At 54.5% G+C, this 17,442-nt stretch overlaps 3 protein-coding genes across 6 annotated transcripts in view; all 3 read right to left on the reverse strand.

The window, feature by feature from the left end:
• The window catches only part of LOC123854709 (spermatogenesis-associated protein 21), a 4,070-nt gene extending 1,788 nt beyond the window's left edge, over nucleotides 1-2,282 (reverse strand). Inside the window, exons 1-5 of the mRNA XM_064583313.1 lie at nucleotides 2,228-2,282; nucleotides 1,557-1,611; nucleotides 1,122-1,340; nucleotides 956-1,005; nucleotides 36-179 (exon numbers count right to left, since the gene is read on the reverse strand). Of these exons, the coding sequence (XP_064439383.1) occupies nucleotides 36-179; nucleotides 956-1,005; nucleotides 1,122-1,340; nucleotides 1,557-1,611; nucleotides 2,228-2,282 (523 nt within the window). The remainder of the gene's footprint in view (nucleotides 1-35; nucleotides 180-955; nucleotides 1,006-1,121; nucleotides 1,341-1,556; nucleotides 1,612-2,227) is intronic.
• On the reverse strand, nucleotides 1,539-6,145 carry SPATA32 (spermatogenesis associated 32). Its single transcript, XM_045890201.3, has 3 exons — nucleotides 5,113-6,145; nucleotides 3,963-4,936; nucleotides 1,539-3,344 (listed from the first exon to the last, which is right to left on the reverse strand). Exons 1-3 carry the CDS (start codon nucleotides 5,341-5,343, stop codon nucleotides 3,260-3,262), a joined length of 1,290 nt encoding a protein of 429 aa, XP_045746157.2. The 5' UTR covers nucleotides 5,344-6,145; the 3' UTR covers nucleotides 1,539-3,259.
• A 6,701-nt stretch (nucleotides 6,146-12,846) lies between these two features.
• The window catches only part of MAP3K14 (mitogen-activated protein kinase kinase kinase 14), a 45,117-nt gene continuing 40,521 nt past the window's right edge, over nucleotides 12,847-17,442 (reverse strand). For 3 of the 4 annotated variants that reach the window (XM_045888726.3, XM_045888727.3, XM_054510771.2), the window contains exons 13-16: nucleotides 17,250-17,356; nucleotides 16,724-16,868; nucleotides 15,772-15,872; nucleotides 12,849-15,509 (exon numbers count right to left, since the gene is read on the reverse strand). In XM_045888726.3, coding sequence (XP_045744682.1) covers nucleotides 15,345-15,509; nucleotides 15,772-15,872; nucleotides 16,724-16,868; nucleotides 17,250-17,356 — 518 coding nt within the window. In that variant the 3' untranslated portion in view covers nucleotides 12,849-15,344. Of the gene's footprint in view, nucleotides 15,510-15,771; nucleotides 15,873-16,723; nucleotides 16,869-17,249; nucleotides 17,357-17,442 lie in introns of all 4 variants that reach the window. The other variant, XM_054510772.2, reaches the window with a different exon arrangement.

The raw sequence follows: 17,442 nt of genomic DNA on the forward strand, positions 1-17,442 counted from the left end.
AGGAAGGACAAGAGGCCAGGGATGGGAGCACCCACCATCCAAGTCTGCCTGCTGCAGAGCCTCACACATCTCCTGTGGGCTCAGCTGGATGCCCACATTGCGCAGGGCGGCTTTCATGCTGCGCATGTCCACAGTGCCTGTCGGGCTGGAGCTGAACAGTTTGAAGATCTCCTGGAAGGCTGCGGGCAGGGAGGGAGGCAGGCAGCAAGGTGAACCACACACAAGGGCCCGGAGATCTGCCCACTCTAGCTCAGAACGGTCCTGAAGACTTGGGTCACTCCCACTGCTGGGGCATTATGACATTGAAAGAACACCACTGGCTACTGTGTGTTGGCACTTGTCAAGTCCCCATTCAAGTCTCATGTTTGGACATGTTTGTATGAAAAGACATTCAACACTTAATGTCCAAGGTCCCACCACCAGTAGACTGGGCAGTGTTGGGCTCTGGACTCGGGCTCTGGAGCTGCAGTGCTCTGAGGCTCCTGGAGCCCTGCTGGCACCTGGCGGGGAGCAGGCCCTGAAGATTACTGGTGGTGAGTGAAATGGCTGCTTTGAGAGGCCCCCGCCAGGGGTACCGTGGCTTTGGGGCCCTCAAATGTAGACCCAACAGCCCCAGATTCCGGGGGGGGCGGGGAACTCAGATTATTTTTCCCCATCCTCTCTCCCAATTTCCTTCCTTCCTTCCTCTTTCATCTTTCATGTGTTCTGTCCATCCATCCATCCATCCATCCATCCATCCATCCATCCATCTCTCTCTCTCTCTCACACACACACACACACACACACACACACACACATATCAGTGAGCCCTGGAACTGTAAAGATTAGCCAGTTAGACTGCCACTGGGGACAGTTACAATACGATCACCAACTTCTCACAATGACCCCAGTCTCTGGGGAGGTGGCCCTGTGCTGTTCCTCTCCTCCTCCCCCGCTCCCAGCCCGGGGCCCTCACCCGCCAGCAGCCGGGCTGTCAGGGGCAGCAGATTCTCGTCCGCAGAGCTGCTTCAGGAGGAAGAGGGTGGAAAGGACTTTGCACCTGCTGCACAGAGATGCCAGGGCCAGGCAGGCCTTACCCCTAACCCCGCGCCTCTGGCCTGGTCTCCGGTCCCTGCCCTTACCTCTGAGACCTGGAGCCTGACTGCACTGAGCTGGCAGCTGCAAGGCACTTGAACTCCCTGGGCCTTCGGGAGCCCTGCTCAGCCCCTATGGCCTTGACGGGTGCTGGCTCCCTCTGGGGCAGCGGGGCAGTGGGCTGCCGAGGACTCCCCTTCTGCACATCGCAGCGCCGCTGCTCTCCTGGGTCCCGTGCGGGCAGTCTTCCAGGCTGCCGTGGAGGCCTTGGAAGCAGGGAGAAGACAGGGCTGGGGGCCCTGTCCACCCGAGTGCTCAGACTCTCCGGGGTGAGGCGGGGGAGGGGGGCTGAGACCAGGCCCTGTGGGGGAGCAGGCTCAGCTCTACCTTCTCCCAGGACCCCCACACCAGCCTGCACCTATGGTCCCCATCCAGGGGATTCTTCGGGCAGTAGCAGCAGACCCTTCACTAGCCCTGGTTACCTGAACGTTCCCTGTGCCGACGACGGGGATCTCTTGGTCTTCTGTCTTCGGCTGCCTGAAAGGCAGAGTCACAGGCTCTGAGGCTGGCTTTGGGGTGGACTTCAGCGGCTTTTGGCAGGAGGGCACTCTGTCCCTTGCCACAGGCCTGCTTCTGTTTGCGGGGGGCGGGGGGGGACCTGCGGCTTTACTCTTTTGAGTTTCTGCTCCCCTTAAGGTATCCGAATTTGTGACTCCACTCCAGAAGCTCACACAGGCTGGCAGAGGCCCAGGGAGAAGCAGGCCTTAGAGTCCCGAAGTCAGGGCATGGGAAGGAGGGGTCCAGCCCAAGGTGGGGCTGTGGCCCACCCCCACCTTCCCCCAGGTCCCCTGGGAGGGAAGGACCTCCTCTTCCAAACCATGCAAACTTGCAAACCACAGTTCACAAAATACTCCAGGAAGAAGCACCCCGACACCCCAGCCTCTTCCCAGATACTCACCTCTGCATCTCCTTCTCCTTCCTCTTTCCAGTCTCCTGTCCTCCATTTCCCTCTGCCCCCCCCACTCTGGCCCTGGCCCATTCCCAAGTGTTCACCCCTTCCTAATCCCACCCTCCTAGGCCCTGGGCACTTCCCTCCTCGGCCCCCTCTCAAGGCAGGGCAGGCTCCTGAGGATCTGCAAGGCTGGGCTTTCACCTGCTGGGGAGCCTTGGTGCTGGTGGGGCTGGAGGCTGACCAGGGCCCAAGCCATGGCTCTGCCTCTCGCTTCCCTTTCTCCCCGACTTCCCTTTTCCCGCCCGTGTTCTTACCCACATTCTGAACTCCCTTCCCTCCTTTGCAGTGAGCTCTCCTCTTCCAGAGCTTTCCCTCATTGCCCAACGTCGTGGGGAGGCTTGTGCATTCGTGCGCGTGTTTAGTGCACGTGTCTGGCTCGCAGGCCTGTGTGTTGATGTGTGCTTGTGCACACGGCCCGTGTGGCACGGTCTGTGGGTGGATGTCTGCGCGTGCCTGTGTGATGTACGAGTCAGCGGATGGTGTGTGTGCGCGCGCGTGAGTCTGGGTTGCTCAGCAAAGTACACCATTACATACTCGTGCTACATTCTGAGATACTTCCAGCTCAAGGCTGTGGCCCCTGGAGGGGCAGTCCTTTGGCATCTTTCTTCCCCTCCCTTGAGCCCCCGGACACCGTCCCTTCCCCATGCCAGGCCCTCGCTGTGGACAGAAGCAGGAAGAATTCCTTTCAGCCTTGCCTCCTCACCTGGCCAGCCCACCCCAGGAGGTCCTCTCCTAAGAAGATCCCAACATGTCCCTGGCTTCAGGCCAAGAGGAAGCCCCACTTCATGACCTAAGACACCCGTAAGCCTCAGAGAGGGCACCAAGGCCTCCCCAAGACGGCTCATGAGTCTCTGCCGCTGGCTGAGAGGGCTGGAAGGTGGGAGCAAAGTGGAAGGACCCCTGGGGAGTGAGGAGGGGCCAAATAGGGCTGGCAGAGCCCTCTGGGACAGGCGGGGGCAGCTCAAAAATGGGGGTGTGTGGAAACGAGTACTACACGATGTGTTAACTAACTAGAATTTACATAAAGTCTTGAAAGAAAAAAACCATGGGGCTGGCGTCCCTAAAAAATCAAGACCGGGACTCCACAGCCAGGTGAGCTCGCTAGTCCGGGAGCGTTTGCACAAAAAGTCTGAGCCGGGGGCCAGCACTGGAGGCTTTACTGGTTTTGTCTAGTCATTTCTCTGGGGAAGTGGGGGACGACACCTTAAAATGGATTTTCAGCAATAATGGACTCCCTTTCCCGGTTCTCGGCACCGAGCTGCAACGCAAAAGAGAGAGTGTCACTTGGGCCCCCGTGGCAGGGTCGGGGAGAGGGGTGAGCCCAGAGGCCTCTGCGGGGAGGGCCCCGGGGGGGGAAGAGGGCCTCTTCCTGCTGCATGCTGATGGGCAGCTGGCCTTCTGTTGTGTCCATTCATCATCAGGAAGCAAGGGGTGCTGGAGAACCCTGTTCCCTCACATTCGGCTCCATGGAAGCGTCCTGGGCCCAGGGCCATCAAATTCTCAGCGGGGCAGATGCGAGGCTGAGCTTTTCCCATGAGGGTGAGGCCATCTGCCCTCTGGGTGACCGAGCGTCCTAATGCTAGAATGGCCCTGCCCATGTCGAACCCAGGTCCTTGCTGGGGCCCAGAAGTGCTCACCTTCCATGGTCCCCAGGCCTCCTCCAGCCCTGGCCTTGGCACTGTGCCTCAGTCCACAGGAACCTTGTTTCCAGCAGTCTTTATGAGGTCACTGAGGTTGAGACATCACGGCCCACCCCATCCCCTACCCAGGCCCTCATTCCATTTCCCCATCCCTACCCAGCTGTGTGAGGAGTGGGCCCACCCACACATCCTAAGCACACCCCCTCTTCGGGAAGCTGTGGGCCAGCCTCACTTACCCTTTCACGACTCCTTTAGGTGAAGGGGACCTGGCCTGTTGCTGGAGAAGCTTCACTTCTCCTTCAAAGCTGGCCCTCTTGATCCCTGGCTTGCTGAAGCCGAGGTAAGGGTGGAAGAAGTTCTTGTCTTCCTGCTTCCAAGCTTTCTGTGACTCCTCGGCTTTAAGTGGTTTCTCTAGCAAGTCCTTAATGAGCTTTTCCTTCTCTGGCTGGTCCATGGCCAGCTGGATATCGGGATCTGTAGAAGGTGCCTCGACCTTCTGAGGTGGAGCTTTGATCATATGCTCCAAGTTGGGCAAGTCCATCTTGCTGGAGGAGGCCACGGCCAAGGAAGAGGCAAAGTTGACCAGATCTGCCAGGCCGATGCCTGGTGAGAGACTGGAGGAGGATGGGTGGGGGCTTGGGGGCTGCTGGGAGTCGGTGGTGGGCGGAGCTGGCTGGGCACTGGGGTTCTGGAGCTGCTTCTTGGAGCGCATGGTGTCCTTGGGGTCAGACTGCTGGTCCTGACAGCTAGTGGTCTTACCTGTGTTCTTGCCACTCTGCATGTTGATCCCCCGCTCCAGGCTGTGCTCTGAGGCCTGGATGTGTTTGTCCGCCCAGAAGAGGTGCTTAGAGGTCTGCACGCAGATAGAGCGACGGTTGGTGGACGCCTGGTCCTCCTCTACCAAACTCAGGTAGCTAGAATTTGACCTCACGCTCCACTGGCTGACGTCCTGCTGCGTGGGGGGCTGGAGGGACTCTGTCCTAGACTCCGGTTGCTCAGGGTCCTTGGGCTCAGACTCCACCTCCAGCTCCAGTTCTGGCTCCAGGACCAGGTCCACTTTGTGTGGGGGCTCCAGTTCTAGCAATTCTTTCTTCAGCTGGAAAGTTTCAACTGACGCTGAGGAGGCCCCTGGCCCCTGAGGTCCTTCTGGGGCCAATTCTCCATCCCACTCTCCTGCCTTTGTCCCCTCCTCTTGCCTCTTGGCAGAGACCTGCTGGGGGCAGGGAGGCAGTGTGAGGCGGGGGTGAGCATGGGTGTCCATGAGCACCCCAGCACTGGCCGGGTGCAGGCTCCCAGGATTGTCAAGGATTTAAGGAAGACAGGCCTTAAGGAATCCTGCCCCCTACCTACCACCTCCCCCGAAGAGGTGCCCCTGCCCACTGTTACCTCGATCTCATCTTCCTCTGGTACCAGCTGGTGTTGGCTTAGGCCACTCCTATGACAAAAGGGGACAGAATGGATGAAAGGCCTCCAGGGAGTGGGTGGGGTGGCTTTCAGGGGGAATGGAGGTCTCTGGGGCCTCAAGATTCCCTCCCTTGGACAGGGGCCGGCAAGACGCCCCCGGCCAATCCACTCCCCTCGCTGTCCCTGCATCCACCAAGAATTCTGGAGCAGCATTTCCAATCTTTAGTGAGTTTAGGAGGTGCCTGGAGAGCTTGCCAAGTTGCCCCCTACCCCAAAGAGGGATCCGTTAGTTGGAGGTAAGGCCCAGGATTCTTCATTCTAATCAATGAGCCAATGCAGCTCACTTGGAGAACGAGTGCCCAGAAGTTGGCTCCGCACAGAGGGAGAAGCCCAGGGCAAAATCCCTCCTCCTGACCTGCCCAACCCCAGCTTGGCAGATCTGAAAGGCAGGGGTGTGTGTGGAGGGTCCTGTCAGTTCTTGTTGGCACTTTGCTGCCATCTGGGCCCTTACCCTCAGTGCTCAGCCACTGCGACTCCCTGTCCTTCCTCAGGCATCTGCCCCCCGCCTCCACCTCGGTCGCTCTGTGCCCGAGCAAGGCAGCTAGAAGGGCTCAGTTCCCATTCATGTCTCTGAGTGCACCCCGCCACCCCTCAGTCCTTCACTAATGTCAGGGGCTGGAGGTAGAAGTAGAAGGCGGGTGGTAGGAATCCTTCCCCCCACCCCGCCCACAACACTGCCCTTGGGGAGATTTTGGAAAGAAGCAAAATGGAGGGAGATCCCAGGTTGGGGGGTGTATGAGAACTTGGCAGTGGTGGCAGGGGGTAAGGGTTGGTGGTCCTGGAGGATGGGGAACTGGCTCTCACTGTGTCTCCACAATGTCCACTGACTCCTTGCCACAGCAGGGAAATCCATTGGCACCTGGCAGGGAGAAGGAGGTGAGGGCAGGGGAGCTGCAGATGGGGACCTCCGTGGAGGGTTCTGGAGCCCCGGCAGGTGGTGCTGCTCCAGCTACCCCCTCCCTCCCTCCCTGTCCTGCATCTCAGCTCATTCACCCTCCCCTCTCCCGTCCTGCCCCTCGGCTCCCTCCTCTCTCCAGTGTCACCAGCTCTGCGCTCCATATCTGCTCCCCTCCATGCTCGAATTTGCCTTTCCTTTGGCTCTCCCCAATCCATCACCATCCTCCACGGGGATGGATGCTAACAGGCTTCACTGCAATTTACTGAGTGCTACTAAGCCAGGCATCATGTTGGGTGCTTTCTGTGCTTTATCTCATTGATTCAACACAAAAAATGAGAAAAGCTTCATTTGCCCAAGGTCCCTCAGCTGATGGTTGCCGACATCAGGAACTGAATGCAGGTTTGACTAAAGAAAAACCCTTAACTCCCCTGTCCTGCATGCTATCCTACCCAGGGGTCTGTAACTGTGTTGGGACCCCTAGAGAACCTTCCATTCCTGCTCCTCTGCCCCCTTTCTCCACTCTTCTCTGGCCAGGCTTCAGATCTGGCACTCACCCTAATCCTGGCCCCTCCTGCCCTGAAGCACCTCCTCTCCTCCAGGCTTCTCACTCCCTCACGTCCTGGGTCACCCACCCAGGCATTTGATCTGCGGGGATGCTTACAGCAGAGTTCCCATCACCTTCTGCAGAAGGGACTGAGCAACGCCTTGGGGAAGGTTTTCCCGCCCCAGTCACCTCCCTGGAAGCTTGTATCTTTTACTGAAGAAGCTTCTTTTTCATCCTCTGGGCGGTAGGGGTACCAGGCTGTCCCATTCTCTGTTCCCCAGGGTCGTAGATGGGGATTGATGGTGGAGCCATCATGGCAGTGGGAAAGCCAGATCCCCCTGAACCTAGAGTGTGGCAGGAAATGATGGCCTTGGCTCTGGCTAAGAATTGCTCCCAGGATTATATCCAAAGGATCAGAGTGTGCCATGGCCTCTTTCTAGAGATGTAGAGGCTGTTTCTGCATCTGGGATTTGGGCACATCCATGTTCCTCTTGGGCCTGGGCATCTTGGATCAGCCACATGGCCGGGCTGGGAGGGCACCACCATGGACAGGCTCCCAAGAGCTAGCTTGGTGGTCTCTGGAATCTTCCACCAACTTGACTGCCATGTTCCGTTGGCTTCCTTCATGTCTCTCTTCATTTCCAACTCCAGTTATCCCCAGTGCTGCTTTTATCCAGGCCTCTTGCCTCAGAGCCTTCCTTTGCTTGCTTTGCAAAATCTCCCTAGACAATCTAATCAACACCCATAGCCTAGACCCTTCCATGAACAGCAACAGGGTGTGGATAGGAAGAGAAAGTGTTATGGTGTGAACCTCATAGTGGCACTGGGGGTTGGAAGCAAAAGTCTGAGTTTGACTCAACTTGGGACCTCTGTGCCCAACTTGGGAATGTTCTATTAGGGATTCAGGTGACATTCTTTTTTTTTTTTTTCAGGTGACATTCTATAATATGTGAAATAATTTCAATTTCCAACTGCTGGTTGCTAGTGTATAGAAATGTATATCCTGTAACCATCCTAAAATCCTATCAATTCTAGTTTTTTGTTTTGTTTGTAGATTCCATAAGGTTCTCTACATAAACAATGATGGTGTGACTAGGGGCGCCTGGATGACTCAGTCGGTAGAGCACGTGACTCTTGATCTTGGGGTCGTGGGGTTCAAGCCCCATGTTGGGTGTAGAGATTACTTAAACTATTTTAAAAAAGTATGTGTGTGACTCAAGACAGTTTTACTTCTTCCTTTCCAAACTGGATGTCTCTTATTTCCTTTTTCTGCTTTACTGAGAACAATGTCCAATACAATGCTGAATAGAATTGAGAGTAGACATCCTTGCTTTGTTCCTGACCTTAGGGAGGAAGCATTCAGTATTTCGCCATTAAGTATGATGTTAGCTGTAGTTTTTCCTCATAGATGACCTTTATCACGTTGAGGAAAGTTACTTTCCTAGTTCACTCAGTTTTTACAGATTATTTTTTTACAGAGAGAGCACAAGTATGTGCACAAGGCGGGGGAGGGACAGAAGGAGGGAGAGAATCCTAAGCAGACTCCATGCTCAGTGTGGAGCCCAACATGGTGCTCGATCCTACAACCCTGAGATCATAACCTGAGCTGAAATCGAGTCGGACACTTAACCAACTGAGCCACCCAGGTGCCCCTTAGTTCGCTTAGTTTTTAGTTAGGAAGAGATGTTAGATTTTGTCTGATGCTTTTTCTGCATTAGTTGAGATGATTATATTGCTTTTCTTTTATATTCTTTTATTTTTTAGGAATCTCTACACCCAACGTGGGGCTAGAACTCATGACCCTGAGATCAAGAGTCGTATGCTCTTCTGATTGAGCCAGCCAGGTGCCCCTGTTTTTTTTTTTTTTATATTCTGTTAATATATTATATGTTATGTATAACATGAACAATGTTATATGTTATTCTGTTAACAATTCTCTTATATTCTGTTTATGGTGAAATAAATTAATTTTTGAATGTTAAAATCAATCTTACTTCCCTGAGATAAATCTCATCTGGTCATAATGTATTATCATTTTACACATTGCTGAATTTGATTTGCTAACTCTTTGAAAGAAATCTTACATGAGGTTCATAAAGTGTATTGGTGTATAATTTTCTTACATTGTCTTTGTCAGGTTTTGATATTAGAATAATGTTGGCCCCATAGAATGAGTTGGGAAGTATTCTCTCTTCAGTTTTCTGAGTTTGCATAAAATTGGTATAATTTCTTCCTTATGTTTGGCAGAATTCCCAGGTGAAGCATGTGAACCTGGGCCTGGAGTTCCTTGTCCATTTTATCTAAGTTGGCAAATTTATTGGCATAAGGTGTTCATAATATTCTTTATTATCCTTTTCATATCTGTAGATTCTGTAGTGATGCCACCTCTTCCATTTCTCATATTGGTAATTTTTGTCTTTTTTCTTTTTGTCCTGTTCAGTTTGGCTAGAGATTTGTCAATTTTGTTGATCTTCTTGAACCAGACAGAGATGTTTCCTGCCTGATCATCCTAAAGTGACATCTGCCAGGGAATCAGTCCTGCAGTCACAGATTCCCAGTCAGCTTTTTATGATTTCACTCTTAAACATGAATAGCCTAGCATGACTAGACATTTGAGGAAACTACCCACCTGCAGTTTACAGACCAAGAGAAAAGATGACTCTAGAATACCAGAGGTTATTTGGGAAACAGAAAGGAGCTTTAAAAATACTCTAAAATCTTGAGATTCCGAGATGTAGATATTCAACTATATATTGCATCCAAAAAGCAAGAACAGGATGCTCTTTAAAAAATTAAGAAAAGAAAGAACTTTTGGCAAAAAGGCTTGGAAAATAAAACGAAAATCCTCCCAGAAAGCAGAACCAAAATATCAAGACAATGTGAGAGAAAATGATCAAGAGGCAGTCCAGTTCTGGCCTATAGAAAGGGGATCTAGAACACGGAAAAGGAACGAGAAAAATTTTCATGAGCTGAATGATGATGTCATTGGCTTAAAAGTGTTCACCGAAAGCCCCGCACTACAGATGTCAAAATAACCTTGCTGTAAAAGTTCATTGCACCAGGAACAAAGAATTCTTAAATGCTTCTAAAGTGGAAAAACCAGTCACCTACAAGGGGAGGGGAATCGATTATACTGGCAGCAGTGTTAGCAACAATGGCTGCCTTTAAAATTCTGAGGAAAATGTTTTTTAACCTGTAGGTTTATATCCAGCCAAACTATCATTTCAGACATGGAAGGACTCAGGAAATTTACTTCCTCTTTTTTAAAGGAAGTTATTTGAGGATGTGCTAAAACAAAATAAAGGTGTAAAACAAGAGAGTCAGGAAGGAAATAGCAGTCCACCTCAGGAAAGCAGCTAAGTCCCAGGATTTTAACTGTATAGAGGCAAGAAGATGAAGGGTTCTGGGCAGTAGATTTCTGAAATAAAGAAAATCTGATAGAATAGTTGATTAGATGTAGAGGTTGATGAAAACTAAGACTATGATAAAACCAAAGAATATAAGGAAAAGGCAACTAGAAACTCCAGGAAAAACAAAAAGCTGTATGAGAAAGAAAAGGTAACTGTGGTACATTTCTTGGTTCTGCAGTGAACAGTAGTTATGAGTCACAATAATGTCAGTCCAGTTTTCAACTTTCAGAATCAACATATAAATAAAAATTGGAAAATATATTTGTGGCTATAGGACAATGTAAATGTTACCAACCTTGATATTTAAAAAATAAAAATACAAGTTAGCATTGTTGGGAGGTGGGAGGGAGGGAAGAAAGCTGAAGGGAAGAGTAGGGGCACTAAAAACTTCATCTTACTATGTGTGGTATCAAAAGATATTATCTAAAGTGATGAAAAATAAAGACATAAGTATATTAAACTTACAAAGGCATCAGCAGATCTAAAAATGATGTTGGGAGGATGGGGGAGGGTGGATCCATTAGAGCAGGAAGGTGATAATGTCTAAAACTGATAAACCAAGAAAGAGTCCGTGGGCTTGTAGAAAGATAAGAAGGTAATTAGGCAGAAAAATAGTTCTAATGGAACAGTGTGGCTGCTCTGAGGAGTGAGACTGGGGGTGTGCTATAGGAGATGCTTTTCATCACTGAAGAAGCTCTTCAGAGCTATTTAATCATATGCATATATTTCTTTGATAAAATTCAATGTTGAACCCCTGGCTAAGGGCCAGGCATTGTTCTAGGGGACAGAGTGATGAACACACAGTTTCTGCCCTCTTGGGGTTTCCAAGCCTGTGGCTGGGACCATAGAAGATCCTCCAATCTCTATTTCCTATTCCCACTTCTCCTGAGCTCTAGACTCAAACTCCAGTCACTGATTGCACATTTATCCCTAAGGGGATCTCTCCCTTGTCAGAGCCTTAGATGTCTCCTATCTCTGAAATGTCCTTGTTTTCTATTGTGATGATGCTCAGTGCTTACTTCTTCCTGGAGACCTTCAGGATTCTACCCTGTGGCATCTCCTCCAGTTGCCCCAGCCCAATCCCTGCAGACCTCTGAGCACAGGACTCTTGCTGACCCTTAATTCGAGGTGGGCAGACTGTGTGGGCTTCCCACTTTGAATCTCTGATCCCCTGCACACAGAGTCTACAAGGTGGATGCTCAGCAAAAGTCTGTGCAAAGAAATGAACACCCTGCCAAATCACGCGGCTTGTCCTCCATTTTTCACCTCAAGTTCACACCCTCCATGTCTAGACTCTAGGTAGCCAACAGAGTTTGCATGTCTGATCCATCTTCCTTCCAAATCACTCATGTCTTGATCACCCCCTCTGCCCTGGTAATTTCCCCTCCCTGATAAACCTTCATTCTATCACCCAAATTAGAAACCTGGGTTACTTGTGACCCTTCTCAGTTCCCCAGCTTCTGACCTCCCTACCTCTGATGTTGACCTTGTGCAGGTCCCTTTCTCCATCCCCACTACTTTTCATCTCCCAACACCAAAATCAGTACAAACCTAGGACTGATCACCTGCCGGCACTCCACGCTGAGTGCTTCCCATTACATCCTCTTCACCACCCTATGCCCAAGTGGTCACGACTCTGCTCTCACAGATGAGGAAACTGCACAGGTCACACATCCATTAAGAGAAGTGCCATGACTGGAACCCAGGACTGACTGGCTCCGAACCCCAAGATGCTAACCACTGTGTTGTTTGAAATCTCTTTAGGCATCTAAGCTGGACCACTACAACCAAATTGCCTCCAACTTGGGCTACATAATGACTCCAGAGTGAGCCTGCTGCATCACACCTGCCTCTGGTCACATCCAGACTGTAGAGTGGCTTCTGCCCTCTTGTTGCATCTCCTGGTATCTAGCTCCCTCCTTGCTCCAAGCCCAAGCTCCCCCAGAGCATAGCAGGCCCTTTTGTGCCTCAGTCCCTTTGCACCTGCTATTTCAGATACCCAGGAAGTCTTTCTTCTGGCAAAATCCTACTCATCCCTGACAGGCTAACCCACCTCTCCAGTATCATCTTCTCTGTGACACACTTAGCTGTCCTATCCACATTTTAATTTTTTGTTAACTCATCAGACTCAGGGCCTAGTACAAGAGTAAGAGTTGAAGGGGGTACAACAAAGGTCACAGGAGTGATTTAAGGTATCTGCGTCAGTTTGGGGAAGGGAAAAGCTGTTCTCTGGTTGTTGGTTCTTGGCATATTTTTAATGCTGGCCCACGTCCTCCTGGGAGAGAAGATCCCGAGAAGAAAGCCCCTATTTCAGTGGAAACCTAAGGGGCAAACAGCTTTCGCCATCGCTACAGAGCAGAGTGCAAAGGACAAAGGAGGCGCTCAGGAAGTAGTTGTGGAAGCCGACAGCTTCTCTCTGCAAGGGCTCCAGGCATCAACCAGGAATAACTGAACTGGATTTTGGGGTTATTAGCAGTTTGGGACAATTCATGAGTCGTTTCCTGAGCACAAGGCTGCTGTTCCTTCCGTGTGCCCAGAACCCCTCCAAGAGTTGGCTGAATCTGCAGCCTTTACTCCAAGGTGTGCATTCGGGCCTGTGCGCACAAGCTTGTGCACCGCGCAGGGCCCAGGCTGGGCGCGGTAGTCTCGGGGCGAGGCGACGGTCGGCTGGGGTCGACCTTCCTTCCAGGCGCCCCGGGCTTCGCGAGCAGGGGGAGGGGCCCCGGGCTGATTTCCCCGCCCCGCCCGGCCCCGCCCATCCCTTGGCGCCCCGCCCCGCCGCGCGCCAGCCCGCTCCCACCTGTCACCCCCATGCTGACCGAGGCTCTGTCGGGGAGGCGGGGAGCGGGCTGGTCGCTGCTGCCCCTCCGCCTCCAGTGCGCTCTTTGGCTGGGGGCTGTGGGGGGCGCTGGAGACGCTGGGGGCGACTGCGCCTGTGATGTCGCCGCGTCTGTGACGTCCCTGCCCGGACCCCACGGATGGAGGCGGAAAAACGCTCAGGATTCACGGCGCGTGGGCGGGGCGGCTGCTGGGGGGTGTCCTCCGGAGACTGCGCCACCCTGAGCACTCTTCCCCGCAGGCCCAGAGGGAGCCACCTCCGGTAAGCTTAGATGGCCTTTGCACCTGCCCCTTTCTGGGGTGCAGGACCCCTCCAGGAAGCTGCTGAACCTGCGGCCTGTACCCCGAAGTCTGCATGTGTGCCCGTGCACACACACATAGCTACTTGAGCAAGGCTTCAGGGGGTGTGGAGCCAGATGGGACAAGGCCCCCGCCCCTTGTGTGTCTGTGGCATCCATTCTCAGGTGGGTCCCTGTCCTGGAAAGGCCCAGGAACCCACTCCTGCAAAGTCGTCTCTGCTCACTCAGTCCTGCTCCCAGTTCTGTTCCCTGGAAGCCAGGCCTCAGGGACAGGAGAGGGTGGGGCAGTCTTTGTTCGGGGCTCCTGGTGCGCCCCCACCTCTCCACGTCAGGCCACTGCCTGGGGCATATTGACTTCTCCTCCTCAGCCTGCAGTGTTTGGCCAGGGACTTCCCTATGGCCACCGGGTGGGGCATCTTGCTTAACTGGTCTGAACGGATAGGCCAAAAGTAGGACTGGAAGCGCCCACTGGGAGGGCTGGTGGGAAAAGTGACCTCACTCAAGGGGTGGAAACAGTCCTTGCCCAAAATCAATGGCAGCTGTGAGAAAACCCCACCAAGAAGGCAAAGGGAGGCAGCTGTTAGGATCTGAGGTTCTGTAAGCAGGCAGGCGAGAGTGGGGACAGCCATGGCCTAACACATTTGTCATCACCCCACACTTTATTGCTTACAAAGAGTACCACCCGAACTCTGCAGTACAAGGCTGAACCTCTTCACGTGCTGGGGGTTGGGGTGTGTGTGTGTGTGTCTCTCCCTGGGGAGCAGAATGGCTCGATGTGGATAGCTGGACAGAGGCCACCTTGGCAAGACACCGGGATTAGCTCCTCCCGAGGAGGACTCTCAGGGGGACACCCCTCATCTCCGAGAGGAGGCTAGCAGGCCCCCACACAAGGATTCACAGTTGATTAATGCTACATGGGCCCTGATCAGCCCCCCCATCGAAGAAGAAGGGGCAATGGGGTATGGTGGGAGGGGGCTCATCTTAAAGAAATGCGGAGGTTTGAGGGGTCATGCGCGTGGAGACAGGTCAAGACTTGAATGCCTTCACACCCCATCTCCTGGCCTGCTTATGCGCATGCAGGACCACTGACCTGCCCTCCCGGAGGGCAGCCATGAAAGTGCTTTGAGGTCATCAGAGTGCAAAGTGCGGTTGGCAGTGCCCCCTGAGGCGAGGGGCAGGGCAGGGCCAGTGAGAGTGTGAGGCCTGGGCTGTGTCTCAGGAAGCTGGTGTGCCCGATGCCTAAAGTTGCGGCCGGGGGAGACAGGAGCGCCTGCACCCGCTGCTTTCTTGCACCCGGATCACAGCCCAGCCACAGACTGCTCCGGTCGGGCCAGCTCCCGCCACCCTTCCCTTCCACAGACGGCGGGGGGGGGGGGGGGCTGACGGCCAGGCAGTCATGGGCCATTCTGGGTCTGCAGCCGCGGCTCGGGGCCTGCTGCTCTGGGGAAGATTGGTGGCCAGCAGCAAAGGGACACGTGCTTGGGGACTGAGAACCATTTCCCTTAGACACCTGTGGTCCTTGGCGGAAGCTGAGTCCAGCTCCAGACCCGTGTTGCTACGCCCTGACGGTGTGCCCTGGACTCCCAGGGAGACTTCCCAGCGTCACGCGTGGCTCCCTCCCTGACTCTGTCAGGAAAGTTCCTAGATCAAAAAGGGGCTTCGATGGCCACGCAAGGGGGTCAGAGGGCTCCCCGTTCACCCAAGGGTGGGTATAGCTGCTGCCCCGCTCCTGTACCGGACCTGGGCGTGGGTCCTCAGACACTCGACACCCGTCCACCTGCTCAGAGGTCGAGGGACTCGCCCACCCTCCCTGACCCAGGCCGGAAGCTACGCTCCTGCCGGCCAGCAAGGGGCTACTGATCCAAACAGGTCAGGCCAGCTCGCGGGGACCAGGGCAGAGAAGACCCTTTCCGTTCGTTCCCCGTGGACGGGAAGAGGCCTCCTGCCTGCCTCCTCCTCCTCATGTGGGCACAGGGTGCTCTCCCGGCGGGGTCAGGCGGGACACGGGACGTCCTGGGAGGCATTCTGCCTGCCCCTAGTCGCACCGCTGAGCCAGGGGGTGGCAGACCCCTGGGAGCAGGCTGAGCCTGGGTGCCAGGGGTGGCACCGAGCCCCGAGAAGGCAGGCCGCCTCTGGCAGAGTGGAGTCAGTGGTGGAAGGCTGGCTCAGGGCCTGTTCTCCAGCTGGCCATGCTTGACCCTCCAGCTCCAGGCAAAGCTGCCGTCAGGGGCCAGGGTGCACTGCAGGTCGATGCCCGAGTCCGGCACCTCCATGTCATAGCGCACGGGCTGCCCATCCTTGGTCACCAAGCTGAAGGCCGCGGCCGGGATCTGGGGGCAGAGCAAACCAGCGGGCCTGAGACTGCGGCACGGGGCTCAGAGGCTGCCTAGAAGTGCCAAGCTGAGGTCTCCCTCCAGCCTAGCAGGCAGTCCTGAAGGCCTACTCTTGCCTTGAGTCCTGGAGGACTCGGAGAGTCTCACCTGGCCCAAGGGTCGGTCCTGAGGAAGGAGAAGCCTTCCTCCTGAAGGGCTGGGCCAGGTACACTGGCTTCTGGGACTCTGCCTCTAAGTAAGTGCATACCTGCCCCCTTACCTGGCTGCTGATGCCAGTTGCGATGTCCCCCACCTTGACCCGGTGAAACTCCCGGATGTGCAGGTGTTCGCCATTGAGAGACTGTATCTGGATTTTCACACCTAGAAGGCAGGCGAGGTGACTGTCAGTGGTGTGGCCGCTGGCTCCCTAAGGAGCCCCATGCAGAAGGACGCAGGACAGCTGTGAGGATGCTGACATGATGCTTAGGCTGGAGTGGCCCTAATGGCAAACACCTGCTGGCTCTTCCCGGTCATTTTCTGTCAACCCCTAGAATTCAGCTTACACGACGCAAAAAGCTAAGGTCGGCTCTTTTGGGGAACTAGTATTCCAACTTGCACACAAAGCAGAACGGAAGTGGAAACTGAGACTCTTAAATTAGCTTGTGGACAACTCAGGCTGTCATGTTGTTTGAGTTGGAGTGGCCGCCGGCCAGGCCATGGGTGCTTGAGGCCATGTGTCACACTGGCGCTGGGAAGAGCCAGGGAACAGTGAGCCGATGAAACCCTCGTTCTATCAAAATCACAATGCAACCTATGCAGCCATGTTGGAAAACATCTCATCTTAGGAGCTGAAATCCCAGAGGAGGATCCCAGCAAACTTGTTGCTGAGTTCTTATCTTGTTCCTCCTTTTCCCTTCTGAAGACATTATTTCTTGACTCCAGGCCAGGAGAGACTGCTCTGTGCCCCAAGCTAGGGGCCTTCTGGAACTCCATCAGCAGCCCACAAGGGGCAATGGTCCTTTACTGCCCCACCAGGGAGGGCTCTTGGGCAATCAGGGCCTTCGCTCTGAACCGACTTAAGGGCCAGGGAGCTCCAGTCTGGGCACCAGGTGCCTCCCCCGCCACCCCGGCCCCCCACCAGGGGAAGGGGGACCTAGACTGCCTCAGGCTCCCCAGTTCCAGGTGGATCAGGTTCCGTGGGGGCCGCTGAGCAGGCGAGTGCTGGGCTGTACCGTGGAAATAGCTCGGCGTGTCGGCGGGCCGGCCCCGGGCCAGCACCACGTCCCAGCTGGAGCTGTGAGCCTCTGCCTGGCTGCCCCACGAATGCACGCCGGAACTCAGGGTGTCCCGCGAGCTCTGAGACGCCTTTGACGGGTTCTGAAATGAGAGTGGGTGCGACTCAGGCCCCTGGGCTCAGGGGGCCATCTCTGGCCTTGGCTGGATTTGGGGCACGGGGCCCTCCCCTGGGGTGAGGAACTGCTCCCGTCCTGGGCTGGAGTGTGGCCCTCCTGGGCACTTTGGGGGCTAAGCAGGGGGCTGAGGTGAGGAATATTTCTAGGGGGCCCCAAGCCCACATCTTCTTCCCACTATCCCTAGTAGCCAAACCCTTCCCCAATTTCCAGGTGTGCTGAAGACGGATTGCCTCCTCCTGAGAGGCTACCAGCCCCCGCCCTGGTGGGGAGCCCTTCCGAAAGGAAGGGGTGACTCCCATCAGCCCGCCTTTACCACCACATGCACACAGCCCGCTCACCAGCTTACCTTCTCACTGTCGTCCGACAGAGAGAGGCTGTCGATGCTGAGGCAGGAGAGAATCTGTTCCTGCTCCTCCAGCGAGAAGGGCTGGGACAGGCTGTTCAGAAACAGTTCTGCAGAGAGAGGCAGAGGATGGCCGTGAAAGAGCGGGAGCGGCCGGGCTGTGTGCAGGTGCCCAGGGCCCCAGGAGCCCCGGCCG

This window comes from Mirounga angustirostris, unplaced genomic scaffold (genome assembly GCF_029215605.1).
Source record: "Mirounga angustirostris isolate CCGP_5_RB_7025 unplaced genomic scaffold, mMirAng1.0.hap1 SCAF_17, whole genome shotgun sequence".
Taxonomy (NCBI): domain Eukaryota; kingdom Metazoa; phylum Chordata; class Mammalia; order Carnivora; family Phocidae; genus Mirounga; species Mirounga angustirostris.